Raw genomic sequence first — 13,704 nt, forward strand, 5'->3', positions numbered from 1 at the left:
ACTATAGGTGACATGTCCTCAATAAACAATACTTTGAATAACCATCAACTGACTCATCTGCAGTCGCTGTTAAACAACAATCAGATGTTTCCTCCAAATCAGCAGCAGCAACAGCAACTTCTTCAGGGGTACCAGAACCTGCAGGCCTTTCAAGGACAGCCCACAATTCCTTGCGCGGCTAACAGTAACCCCATGGCTTGTCTGTTTCAGAACTTTCAGGTACTCTCCTTCCCTGGGTTCCTCGAATAGCAAACAATGTCTAGGTCTGTTGAAACACTTAATTGGGGAGAAGAGAAGAGACGGGAGAAGGAGGTCATGCGTCCTCTCACCTCCACTTATTATTTCCCGATAATGAATATTGTTCAACATTCTAGTCTTTTCGTGAATGTTATTTTATTTTGTCTGAGGCATCTCTGTGGTCCTTTCACAGCTGATGGTAAAAATTAATCATAGGATCCTCTTAAACCCTTTCATAGTTTCCATTGCTCTCCTGATTGAAATCCGTATCTTCCACCTGCTGGCTTGGCCTCAGTCACCAGCCCCAGCCCTTACCACCCACCCTGGCTTCAACCACTTAGTCTTTCTTTAGTTCTACAAGCTGAATACATTCCTGAAAGACTAAGGAGATGAAAAGAGTAACAGTTAATAAATAAAAAGAGAAAATATAGAAGTATTTTTTAAATAATCTTGAGGTAGAGAAGGTTCTTTCAGTAAGGCACAAAATCAAGAAGTCAATAAGAAGTAATAGGGTTGAATATATAAAACTTTAAAATCTCTGTATGATAAGGGTATTCTAAATAAACTTAAAGACAAGTGGCACCTGGCAGAAAAATACTTGCATAATAATGGCAAATAATTGACATTCATTACAGAAAAACTTCTACAAATCAGGAAGAAAAAAGATAATTGATTAAGAAAATGAGCAATAGATCTGAACAGAAAATTCACAGAAAATGAAAAATAAATTATTAATGAACATATGAAAAGAGTAATCAGAGTTATACAAATTACAACACTAATGTGTCCATCAGATTGATTGATACCCCTTGCTGACAGTAGTGTGGAGAAATGGATTCTTTTAGATACATTTTTGGTCTGATTGTATGCTGATACAGTTCTTTTGGCGGTTAATTTGATAGTTTACCAAGTTTTTAAATATACATATCCTTTGATGCAGAAGTCCAACCTCTTTTTATCTATTTTAGAGAAATCTTTCAATGTGAACAAAAGGGCACATGCTAGAATGTTCATTACAACATGATTTGTGGCGGCAAAAATTAGAAACCTCTTAAGTGTCCATCAGTCTGGAAATAGTTAAATATATTATGATAAAACTGTTTTTTAGTAGTTTAAAAAGTCTAGATAGCTTTACATAACTGATATGGAAAGATCCACAATAATGCAAGACTTTAATACTGTGATATTATAGAACAATACTAAAATACTATACCATTTATGTGAAAGAAGAAAGGAGAGAAAACTAGATATATACCTACACACCTTAATGTATTAAACATAAATGTCTGCAAGGATGCACTCCAGCACTGATTATTTCTGAGAAAGGAAATGGAATTGGAGTGGGATGGGAAAGTCAGGTTTGGGTGGGGAGTAGTGGTAAAGAACATTTTTATCTTTTTTGACAATGAGAAAATATTCAGATACATCTTGTGTAATAAAATAATTTAGAAGGGAGGAGAAAGTGCCCAGTCATGTCACTGAGAATCTCAAGCAAGTAGATAAAGCCTGAAGAGAATCCCCTAGATTTGGGACATCACCGCTAACAGGTAGAATTCAGTTTTCGTGGAGTGGTAGGAGCACAAGACAGATTGCAATGGATGGAAGGATAAAAACATTAGGAATTAAAGAGTGTGGATTACTCTTTCAAAAACTTAACTACGAAGAACATAAGAGTAAAAGGGTGGTGCCCCAAGGCAGATGTAGGTTGAAGCAAACTTTTAAAATATGGAAGCTATGCACATGGTTGTATGCTAAAGGAAAGAGTTCCCCCCTCCCAAAAAAGTGGAAAAGATTGACCATTATGAAGAGAAGGGATGACAGATGAGGCAAAATCCCTGAGGAGTGCCTTGGGATCCAGAGCATAAATGGAGGACTTAGCCTCAGAAAGCCGAAGAGGCCCCTCTTACACTGGGAAGCAGGGCAGGATTTGGGGCATGTATAGTTGCAGAGAAGTATGTGCTGTGAAGGGGTAGGGAGTAGCAGAGTATAAGAACTACGAGAATTCTTAACCTATCAACTCCATTTTCTCTGTTAAGTAAGGTTATCCACTAAGAATAGTGCTGGAGATGGTGGAGCAGCCAGCTGGAAGAAGTGGATAAAGATTTAAATAGTTGTGAAGGAGAATGTTACCTAACTAGAGGATCATCAGACTGATGGAAACAATAAGCCCCCAGCTGTAGTTGAAAGCCCTAAGTTCCTAGACAGATACTCAGCATTCTCACTGTGGATATAGACGGCAGGCAGTTAAATTGATCCCAGATTGAGATTTTATCTGGTAGGTGTAGACAGTGGGAGAATAACAAGAGAGTGGTTGATGTGCTGATGGATCCCAGGTTCTGGTTTAGTGGGAAAGGATGCAAAGACAAGAAGGGAGAAATCACTGGGAGAAAATCCAAAGTAGCAAGGGTCTGGAGCAGCAATTTTTAGGTGGGGTTGGTGCAATTAGAATAACCTTAGGGACTTTTTCAAACTGCACTCATCCTTCCTGTCCTGAGCATTGATATTCTTACCTGCTGGGCATTCCCTCCCTGCCTCTCTTTCCAGTTAAGAATCAGTTCTATAGAGAGCCATTGTCACTGCTGACAGCATGGTGGTGTGTCCCCCAGTCAGTAGCCTGGTAAAGTTAAAGAGTAGGTGTCACTATTCTATCTGAACTCTTCAAAAATATAGTGTTGTATCAGAAATATTTTATCATTAAGAGTGTATATATATATATATAGAGAGAGAGAGAGAGAAAGAAAGAGAGAGAATTTTCTTTTGGCTTATGTTGTATTTCAGTAGAAATATCAGTGACTTAGAACTCCTTTTCAAAATTCGGTTCCCTTTGTAATTTGAGGAGTGCTGGTGACTGACTTGTTTCTCTCTTTGATTTCCAATGTTGTAAAACCTGCAATGACACTTAAATATGCGGAGTCATGGGGCACCTGGTTGGCTCAGTCTGTTAAGTGGCCGCCTTTGGCTCAGGTCATGATCTCAGGGTCCTGAGATTGAGCCCTGCATCGGGCTCCCTGCTCAGTGGGGAGTCTGCTTCTCCCTCTCCCTCTGTGTGTGTGTGTGCGCGCGCTCTCTCTCTCTCTCTCTCTCTCAAATAAATAAATATTTTTTTAAAAATATGTGGAGTCATTACCTGAAAACAGTTTGTGTACAACCACCTCAACTTTAACTTTTCTAGAGAATGTTTGGTAATGATGAGTTCTTTATTTTTTATCTATCTATCTATCTATCTATTTTAGAAATATATCATTTATTTGTATTTTTTAAAAAGATTTATTTATTTGAGAGAGCAAGGAGAGAGTCCATGAGCAGGGCGAGGGGCAGAGGGAGAAGGAGAGAAGCAGACTCCCCACTGAGCACAGAGCCCTGACCAGGGGCTTGATCCCAAGACCCGGAGATCACCACCTGAGCCGAAACCAAGAATCTGACACTCAACTGACTGAGCCACCCAGGTGCCCCAGTGATGAGTTCTTTAAAAAAAAAATCTGTGTGATGATTTCAACCAAAGAAACTACCCAAATATAATCAAGACATAAACTTTTCCATGCAGTGACTTTTTATTTCATTTTGAGCCTTGTCCTTTCTTTATATTTCTCTCCTTGCTACATTTGTTTGCCTTTTGGTAAATCTTAAAATTATGGTCTTTCTTTTTGAGGTCTTTAAAAACTTTTCTCTCTCTCTCACTTCTTCCTGTCTGTTTCTTCAAGGTGAGAATGCAGGAAGATGCAGCTCTCCTAAACAAAAGAATAAGCACTCAGCCGGGGCTCACGGCACTTCCTGAGAATCCAAACACTACACTTCCACCTTTCCAAGATACATCATGTGAGTTGCAACCGAGGATTGACCCATCTCTTGGTCAGCAGGTGAAGGATGGCCTCATTGTGGGTGGCCAAGGTGATGCTTCTGTAGATGCCATTTACAAAGCAGTTGTGGATGCAGCCAGCAAAGGAATGCAGGTTGTCATTACCACTGCAGTCAACAGTACAACTCAGATCAGCCCCATTCCAGCTCTGAGTGCCATGAGTGCCTTCACTGCCTCAATTGGTGACCCATTAAGTCTCCCCAGTGCTGTCAGTGCGGTCATTCATGGACGAAACATGGGCAGTGTCGATCATGATGGTAGGCTGAGGAATGCAAGAGGGGCTCGGCTGCCCAGGAATCTGGACCATGGGAAAAACTCAAATGAAGGAGATGGGTTTGAATATTTCAAGTCAGCAAGTTGCCACACATCCAAAAAACAGTGGGATGGGGAGCAAAGCCCTGGAGGGGAGCGAAACAGGTGGAAGTGTGAGGAATTTTTAGATCATCCAGGCCATATCCACAGTAGTCCTTGTCATGAGAGGTCCAACAATGTCTCTACACTGCCATTTCTGCCTGGGGAACAGCACCCGGTACTGTTACCACCAAGAAACTGTCAAGGGGATAAAATTCTGGAGGAAAATTTCAGGTATAATAACTACAAAAGAACTATGATGAGTTTTAAGGAGAGACTAGAGAACACTGTGGAAAGATGCGCACACATTAATGGGAACAGACCTCGACAGAGTCGGGGCTTTGGAGAGCTGCTGAGCACCACAAGGCAAGACCTGGTCCTAGAGGAACAGTCTCCAAGCTCCTCAAATAGTTTGGAAAGTTCTCTAGTCAAAGACTACATCCATTACAACGGAGACTTTAATGCCAAAAGCATTAATGGGTGTGTGCCTAGCCCTTCAGACGCTAAAAGCATTAGTAGTGAAGATGACCTAAGGAATCCAGATTCCCCTTCTTCAAATGAGTTGATACATTATAGGCCAAGGACGTTCAACGTTGGCGACTTGGTCTGGGGCCAAATCAAAGGACTTACTTCTTGGCCTGGAAAATTAGTAAGAGAAGACGACGTTCACAACTCATGTCAACAAAGCCCCGAGGAAGGGAAGGTATACCAATCTTTATCCATTGTCAAATACTAACCTTTGTTCAGATATCAATTGTTATTTTTTGTTGTCATCACTTTGGATTCTTTGGATTTGAAATTAGGATTCTTCATGACTCATTGAGGTCTCACAAACTTCTGGAGCATAAAATGAAGAGGGGATGGTTATAGTCACCAAAATGTCATATCAAGGGGTGAGTTGTGAAGCCTTTGTAGATCCCACTAGGGCCTCTAACCCAGGAACCAGATTTCCAGAATTTTGTTAAGTCTGCCTTCCTTCCCTGCATGTACCTAACTCTTCATTCCATACACAGAGGATGAAGGCAAGTGGCAAGGGCTGGGAAAAAATCTGGTGGCCTTTGGAGTCTAGGAGTGTGGCAGAGGTAGGGTAACAGGAAGTGCTGGGAGATGGCGTCACACGGGACACATAGAGCCGAAGAGAGGGTAAAACCCAATGCAACTGCAGCCATTTCTGGAAGCAGCAGGTAACGTCTGTGTTCAGAATGGTGTCTCCTTTCAGGAAAAGTTCTGGGCCTTTATAACATATGGAAATGTTTAACCCCACAGTCTGGTTCTACTTAACACAATCTGATCATATAAATTAAATGAAAACTTCTCCATGAGACTACCATTCAATTTAGAAGAAATTAGTAGGGGTCTTCTGGGTTTCCCCACACACACACACAATTGGTAGAATTGGCTCACTAGGCGAGAAATATGCAGAATGTTTAAAGCCGATAGAAAAATTTATATCTGACCAGGAGGAGATAATTATGCACATTCTCCACATATGATGAGGAAACATAATTTTTCATCTCCTTAGGAAATAAAAATTACTCTTACAAATATATTCTCTTAATTATTACTCTTACAAATTATTCTTTTAAAGAGTATATTATATAAAGCTATTTCACCTCTGTTCAAACCTCCACTGGCACTTAGGTTTAATGGCAGGAAACCAAAAACATTTTTGCCAGCACAATAAAAAGATTGTCTTTCTCCAAATGACCAGGAGGTCCTTAAACCCGTTGCTTTTAATGCCTAATATATACTTGTCAGGATACGCTCTGGGCATAGTGTTTCTACGTTTGATAAGAAAATGAATTCCATACCCCTATTCACAAAACATTTTATTCTCTAATCTCTCTGAGACGAGACAAAACATTATTTAGGTTGATAAACCTAAATATTTTTGACAGTTTATTCAAAAAGTAATTAGAAACAGCAAAATTGGGCTTTTATGATATAAATGGACTGCTCCAAATATAAGATGTAGACACTGATCTGTTTTACAATTTTTGTGCAAATGAAACCAAGTCTTTTTTAAGTGCCATTTTACAAAAAGCTTAACGAAAGAAAAGATTATGGCCTTCCTTTCCTGGAAATATTCTTCCTATCTTAAATGCCTTGTCTAAATATCTTTTTATGTCCTCAGGAGAATAAAGGCATGTACTTTTAACACATTTCACATTAAACAATGGTTCTAATCTTCTGATTAGTCTGTGTTTGCAAACTCCTGGGATTGAGTTACTCACTGATGTTTGGGGAGATACACTTTAAAAAAAAAACATCATCTGAGAGTCCAAGAAACATTTATTTTGCTTCATTTAAATAAGCAACTGGTTTTCACTCACTATACAGTAATAAGTGTTTTTAAAAATCCAGATTCTTCTTCCTTATTGGAGGCAATACATGAATTTCTCACAGGGAACATAAAATTGTTTCTGTCAACTCAAATATTCCCCTCACCACCCCCACCATCTGACATTGTAATTTTGCATTCTGACAGCCTTAGTATCAAAACCTTGATATCATGACACACTAAAAATATTTTTAGTAATTCAAAAAAAATAATTTAAAGCACACAATTAGAGGTGCAAAACTGAAAACATATAATAAAATATTAATGATAACACATGAAATATTTATCTATCATTAAAAAGGAAGGTATAACAGCCTTAAAAGCTCTAGGGCACTTAACATTTTTAAAAAACCTCTGATCTTCCCAGGACCTACCTCACTTTTGCACATTAAAAAAACAAAACAAAGTACTATTTCACAAGCACTCTTTTTTCTTCTATAGTTCACAAAACAAAGGAAGGGCTTCCTCATACCTTATTTAATGATGCCCAGCAAGCCAAGCAGTTTTCTCAATTTAGAAGACCAGAAAAGGTGAAATTGCAAACACAAGTCTGTCTGACTTCAAGGCAAATGGCCTTTGCTTAATGTCTTGGTAATCCTGGTTCATCAAGAAAAAATTAAACTATATTCAATATCTGTGTAAGACAAAGCATAGTCTTTTTGAAAAGATTTCCAGCAATACATTTTTAAAATTTGTACTCTCAGTCCGGTGAACAAACTGTCATGATGTAAATTTTATTTACATAGAACCCCTTAGTCCTCAGCAATGTTGGATAAATAAAGTCTTGTGCATTACTAATCAGATTTCTTTAAAAAGGTAAGCTGTGCATTAGGGTCTCTTTCATATACTGTGGCAATGGCTGACATTTTAATAAAGTCGAGAGAGAAAGAAAGAGACTGACTCCATAAACAATTTGTTTATTATAGTAAAATCTAATTAATTCCACCTTGCTAATATGGAATGTGGGACCATATCCCCCTAGTGTTTATCTTTGTAGTGTCTCAGAAGAAAAGGTTTAGTAAACAATTTTTTACACATTATCATTTTAAACCTTCTTAGATTCTCAGTTTTTCATACTATTTCCATGTCCACAAAGTAAATTAATCCAAGATTCTGTCAGATCCCTCCAGATAAAATCTATGTAACTCAAGAGTTAGAATAGATTTATCATCTTATCTCTCCCCACCCCCCACATCGCAAAAACCTATCATTTATTTTTCTGTTGCAGTCTTTGTTCTCAGCAAACCACTTCAAATTCTTTTCAGAAGTAGGCAAATTTTTTTTTTAAAAAAGCAATTAATTAGCAGTATTGCAGGTTTCTAATTCAAAGTAAGCTGGGCACCTCTCTTGTTTTTAGGTTGTATGGGTGGTCTCTGGACTGACAGATCAATCCTGTGACTGACTGGAGCACTGATATTGGCCAGGGGCTGAGATGTCCATGATCTCCTTTAGTTGATACTTTAGGCAGCTGTCGTGATAGTAAATGACCTGGTCAGTTTAGGATCTTAGGAAGGCATTGGTTTTTTTTTGTTTGTTTGTTTGTTTTGTTGTTTTTAAAGATTTTATTTACTTATTCATGAAAGACAGAGAGAGAGAGAGAGAGAGAAAGAGGCAGATGGAGAAGCAGGCTCCCAAGGAGCAAGGAGCCCGACGCGGGACTCGATCCCAGGACCCTGGGATCATGACCTGAGCCGAAGGCAGACGCTTAACCTTCTGAGCCACCCAGGCGCCCTTAGGAAGGCATTGTTAATATTTGGTGGGGTATTAAGTGTAGCAGCATTACTAATAATGCATTAGAACAGTTCTGCCCTTTTGGAGATTGCTTCCTAAGAGGTTTTATTTCAAAACATCAAACACTGTATGAACATAGTCTACAGAGAACTAGAGAGAACACAGAGTGTGGCAGAAAGAGGCACGGGCTTTGGACATTCTCACATGAGCTTAATCCCAGCTCTGTCAGTTCCCTAAATGCTCTTGGGTAGGTGTTTTAATCTCCCTGAGTTGCGGGGCACCTGGGTGGCTCAGTCGGTTAAGTGTCTCCCTTCGGCTCAGGTCATGGTCCCAGGGTCCTGGGATGGAGGCCCGCATCGGGCTCCCTGCTCGGTGGGAAGCCTGCTTCTCCCTCTCCCAGTCCCCCTGCTTGTGTTCCTTCTCTCACTGTCTCTCTCTGTCAAATAAATAAATAAAATCTTAAAAAACAAAACAAAACAAAATCTCCCTGAGTTGCAATCTCTTCACCTCTCAGGTGGGAATGGAATATCAGTTCCTACTCAGAAGATGTTTTAAGAGTTAAATGAGATACCATAAATAGATTATCCAGCACACAAAAGAGGCTCAGTAAAAATTAGCCTCCTTGCCCCTGTTCTTTTTATGTTAGACAACCTTATTAATTTGGATGTCACCGCTCTGGAACTGTGGTAATTTGAGTTTAGTTATTGTTTACCTATGCATTATCCATGAATAAAGGATTTACTAACCAGGTTGAGGGTGAGAGGATTATAATGAATATATTTAATGAATGAAATAGTTTATGACCATTTTTAATGAAGTTCAGCACATTGCATACAAATTGACATATCTGATTAAAAATTATTAGCTTTTCATTTCAAGCAGGAGTTCTACTTGGAAGCATTTTCAAGCACTTTGTTCAGTGAGCCTGAAAGTCCCTCTCCCAACAATGTTTCTAAAGAATACCAACTCAGACTTTCTTCCTTTATTTTCTTACACCACTCCCACACATACAACAATATTAATTAGTAGAGATGTTTAACAGTCCATGAAAAGTTGGGCTGAATCGCCCCTATAGAATACTGTCCCAATATTGAAGCTATGTGAAACACTAAAGAATATTATGTGTCTGGTACTACACTGTTTCAAAAGTAGTATCTCCTTACCCTCTAATACATTCCTTTCTTTTGTTATCAGTTTCTAATGAAGGATGGTCTGAAAGGTATTTATACTTTATCTAAATAAATGATACAAGTTTCTCTCTGAACCATGAATCCTTTATAGTTAAGGTTCAGTGGCCAAGAATAAGACCTCAGTGCTGAGTTCCAGTACATCATCACAGCCAGAGAAATGCACTGCCAGATCTTGGCACAGTATTAGGGAATTCTTGGAAAGGAAAATGGCCTCCACTGGCATTACACCTATCCAACATACAGTGCAAACATTTTTTTTTTAAGATTATTTATTTTAGAGAGAGAGAGTCTCCAGTGGACTACCTGCTGAGTACGGAGCCCGATGTAGGACCCTGAGATCATGACCTGAGCTGAAATTAAGACTGGCCGCTTAACCAACTGAACCACTCAGGCACCCCAATGTGCAAACATTTTAAGCAGATGCAACTGTGGGGGAAAATGGTTATCTTTATATACTTGTTTCAATAATTACTTAAAAATAGGAAAAGCGCCCCTGTTTTCTTTTCTTTTTTTTTTAAGATTTTATTTATTTATTCGAGAGAGAGAGAATGAGAGATAGAGAGCATGAGATGGGGGAGGGTCAGAGGGAGAAGCAGACTCCCTGCTGAGCAGGGAGCCCGATGTGGGACTCAATCCCGGGACTCCAGGATCATGACCTGAGCCGAAGGCAGTCGCTTAACCAACTGAGCCACCCAGGTGCCCGCGCTCCTGTTTTCTAAAATATATTTTGTAATTATCATCTGCCCTCTCTGATCTTACATTAACTAGCCTAAGAGTATTGACTGACACTCAAATGATAATCAAAAAAAATTTTTTTGAGTGCATAATTTTTTCTCTCTTTGAACATTTCCCATTGGTCTTCATATTTCTTTTTTTTAAGATTTCATTTATTTATTTGACAGAGAGAGACACAGTAAGAGAGGGAACACAAGCAGGGGGAGTGAGAGAGGGAGAAGCAGGCTTCCCACGGAGCAGGACTCCCAGGACCCTGGGATCATGACCTGAGCCGAAGGCAGATGCTTAATGACTGAGCCACCCAGGTGCCCCGGTCTTCATATTTCATTGCTTGTATATTCAATGTGTATTCTGACTTGAGCCAAATTTAGGAAAGGATTTATTTCTGGACTGGCACCACAATGTTTCTCTTCAGGGAAACACTGGTTGTTGTTGGACAGGTAGAGACCTCTGATTACCCAGAAAAGTTGTACATTTCAGTGCAACACCACATGAATAAATGAAGACATGTTTTTAAAAGTAGTGGGCAGGGTACTCTCTCTTTAGAATCACACTTTGTCTTTTTATGTGTGGTTGTATTTGGCAGGTAGAGATAAAAATATTTCTCTGAATAGTCAGTCATTCAAATGAGACAAAATTCATCATTATTAAAACTCATAACCAAATTTATTTTGGGACAATACACTTTCTATATGTCAGGTGAGTATCTCTCTCTCTCTCTCTCTCTCTCTCTCTCTCTCACACACACACACACACATTTTGACAGTGTGAAACATGACCAGAGAGAGCTGACCATCGCATTTTAGGGATGTATAACTGAAGTATGAGCTCTCTTGTGTTGTTTAAACATTCTACTTTCAAGAACATTCTTTCTGTGCTTGATTATCAGCATTAACTGTTTGTATTCTTTGGTACTATAATTCTCTGTTGAAAGTATGCTTTGTGTATTGCCATTGCCTTAAGTATCTCCTTAACTACTGTTGAGAATGAATCCTTGTCTCTACATTTGATCACCAACCACAGTATTTGAGCTGCATTGTGGCTGGTGGGATGGCAGGGGCAATCAATGCTCTGTAGCAACTGGATCTCCTTGAAATGGGAGGAAAATAGTTTTTGAAAAATAATGTGCAAGATAAAAGCCAGGCTGACGAAGTCAGTGCCTGATCAAAATTTGGAAGATAATAACAATGAAGAACTGGGTAAGACCAAAAATGTGAATATTAACAAAATGACTAAACAGAGTAAAAGCTTAGTTAAGACTGTGAATGTCCCTGAAGTGAATTGTGAAATATTGTAACCTTTTTCCCTGGAACAAGGATAAAGAGGGAAAGGAGGCCTATCTCCATTTACCAATAAACTGAGACCCACACGAAGTTCTTGAGCTCGTCCGTACAGTTTTCAAAAGGATGGTAGCAACTGGAGTTTGGTTTGAGGCAGGTACAGGCTTCTGACATGAACTTTTAAACAGTGCTGCTTTAGAAGTAGGAGCTTATCTAAAACATTTAATTGCATGTATGGGCAGTGGATCAACATGAAATCTGTTGTACATTTAGAATAGATTTACTCTAGTCCTGTAGTGTACTTTTCTACTACTTAAAACCCTGCTTCCAAAGTAAAGAGGAAAGGAAACACACACACACACATAACACACGCACACAAAGCCTCACATAATGTCACCGACAAAAATCGTTAATGTGTATTTGGTTAGTTCATTTGAAAAGAAAAATGGGATTCACTTTCGGAATTTTTTCCATGAGTACTAGTGATGGAAAATTAGATTCATCCTTTATTGTCACAGGTGAGTCAACTCTTTGAATCATTTCTTTATCATTAATTCCCACTTTTAAAAAAAATGTTGCAATATTGCCCTTAAGTTAGCAGGACTTTTTCAGGTGGAAGATTTTTTTAAATATTTACTGTTTAATTAATGTTTGACAATAATGATGCCTCATGTTTGCTTATTGCTTCAGGGCTGTATTTCCCAGACTTCAGCTGAAGTTGCCTGCTCCCTACGCCCCCCCACCCCCCTACCCCCTGCTACTTCTCTGTAAAAAAAAATAGGAAAAAAATGCATGCAATGTTCCTTTAGGGGCTGCTGGGTGACTCAGTCAGTTAAGGGTCCAACTCTTGATTTCAGCTCAGGTCATGATCTCAGGGTCGTGAGATTGAGCCCTGCATCAGGTTCCGCACTGGCCATGGAGTCTGCTTAAGATTCTCCCTCTCCCTCTACCTCTGCCCCTACCCCCCCCAATGAAAACCAAAAATAAATTTGCATGCTTACCTGTACTATTACTTAGTTAAAAATTTTATTCAGATTCATTTATTATTTATTTCATTCATTCATTCATTCATTCATTCATTCAACAAAGACTTTTTGGACTCATACTATGAACTAGGCACCATTCAAGCCACTTTCAAATAACTCCTTCAGTCTTATTCTAAGATATAATACGTGTGAAATCATAGGTGTAACGTTTTTTGTATTTTTCTAATATAAACTTATATGAATATATATAAACTGATATATGACTATAAAGAGATTAAAAATGTTTAAAGGTCTGTCCTTGTATCACATGCCACTAATGACCCTTCGGTGCTTTGGTGTTTAGAAAGTGCCCAACCATCCCTGTTCTACAGCTGAGGGAGCTGAAGCTCAGCAAAGTAGCGTTCCGAAGGACACAGTGACAGGCAGTTAAGCCAAGCCCCACCCCGATCTCCCAGCTCTAAGCATAATACTCTGCACAGTGCCATTCCCCCAACAACAGGAGCTGACGACATGAAAAAAGGCGTGAAGAATGAGAAGGTGGCTTGAGTTCAGCTGTACTGCCTCTCTTATGAAACCTGGGATGTGGCTTGTACTCAGTCCTTTGACCTTTATGTGACAACTTTGCCTCACAACTAAGTAGCGGCAAAGTAAATCACCCAGAAATTCAATCCTGTTACCAGGTTTAATGCCTGCAGGAAATTTTGACATCATCTTTACTTAATGGGCTCTATTCAACAGTGGTCTAGGATCTTTGATCCAGGCTCTTCTAATATATACTCTCCCTCGCTTTCAGAGGGTCAGTTTGGCTCTCTGAAAGGTTTGCGTCTCCCTTCATGGTAGATTTAAGTTACTTCTAAGATAGACTACGTGCTACTGCACTGACCCCAAATCAAACTTAATAAAATTACCAAATTTTAATATGTGCCTTGTGAACAAAATAGACAACCAGAGATTCAGACTTGTTCAGAGAAGTCTTAAACTTCCACCTTATAAGAGT

At 39.1% G+C, this 13,704-nt stretch overlaps 1 protein-coding gene and 1 long non-coding RNA gene across 2 annotated transcripts in view; one reads left to right on the forward strand and one right to left on the reverse strand.

Annotated features, from left to right (window-relative positions):
• Window positions 1-13,704, forward strand: part of MBD5 (methyl-CpG binding domain protein 5) — a 167,951-nt gene that overhangs the window by 136,407 nt on the left and 17,840 nt on the right. The window contains exons 9-10 of the mRNA XM_027588361.2: window positions 8-219; window positions 3,939-5,147. Of these exons, the coding sequence (XP_027444162.1) occupies window positions 8-219; window positions 3,939-5,147 (1,421 nt within the window). The remainder of the gene's footprint in view (window positions 1-7; window positions 220-3,938; window positions 5,148-13,704) is intronic.
• Window positions 4,946-13,704, reverse strand: part of LOC113919395 — a 51,717-nt gene continuing 42,958 nt past the window's right edge. The window contains exons 3-5 of the long non-coding RNA XR_003518981.1: window positions 7,258-7,382; window positions 5,182-5,281; window positions 4,946-5,082 (exon numbers count right to left, since the gene is read on the reverse strand). This is a non-coding gene — a long non-coding RNA (uncharacterized LOC113919395). The remainder of the gene's footprint in view (window positions 5,083-5,181; window positions 5,282-7,257; window positions 7,383-13,704) is intronic.

The sequence above is a fragment of the Zalophus californianus genome, chromosome 3 (genome assembly GCF_009762305.2).
Source record: "Zalophus californianus isolate mZalCal1 chromosome 3, mZalCal1.pri.v2, whole genome shotgun sequence".
Lineage (NCBI taxonomy): Eukaryota > Metazoa > Chordata > Mammalia > Carnivora > Otariidae > Zalophus > Zalophus californianus.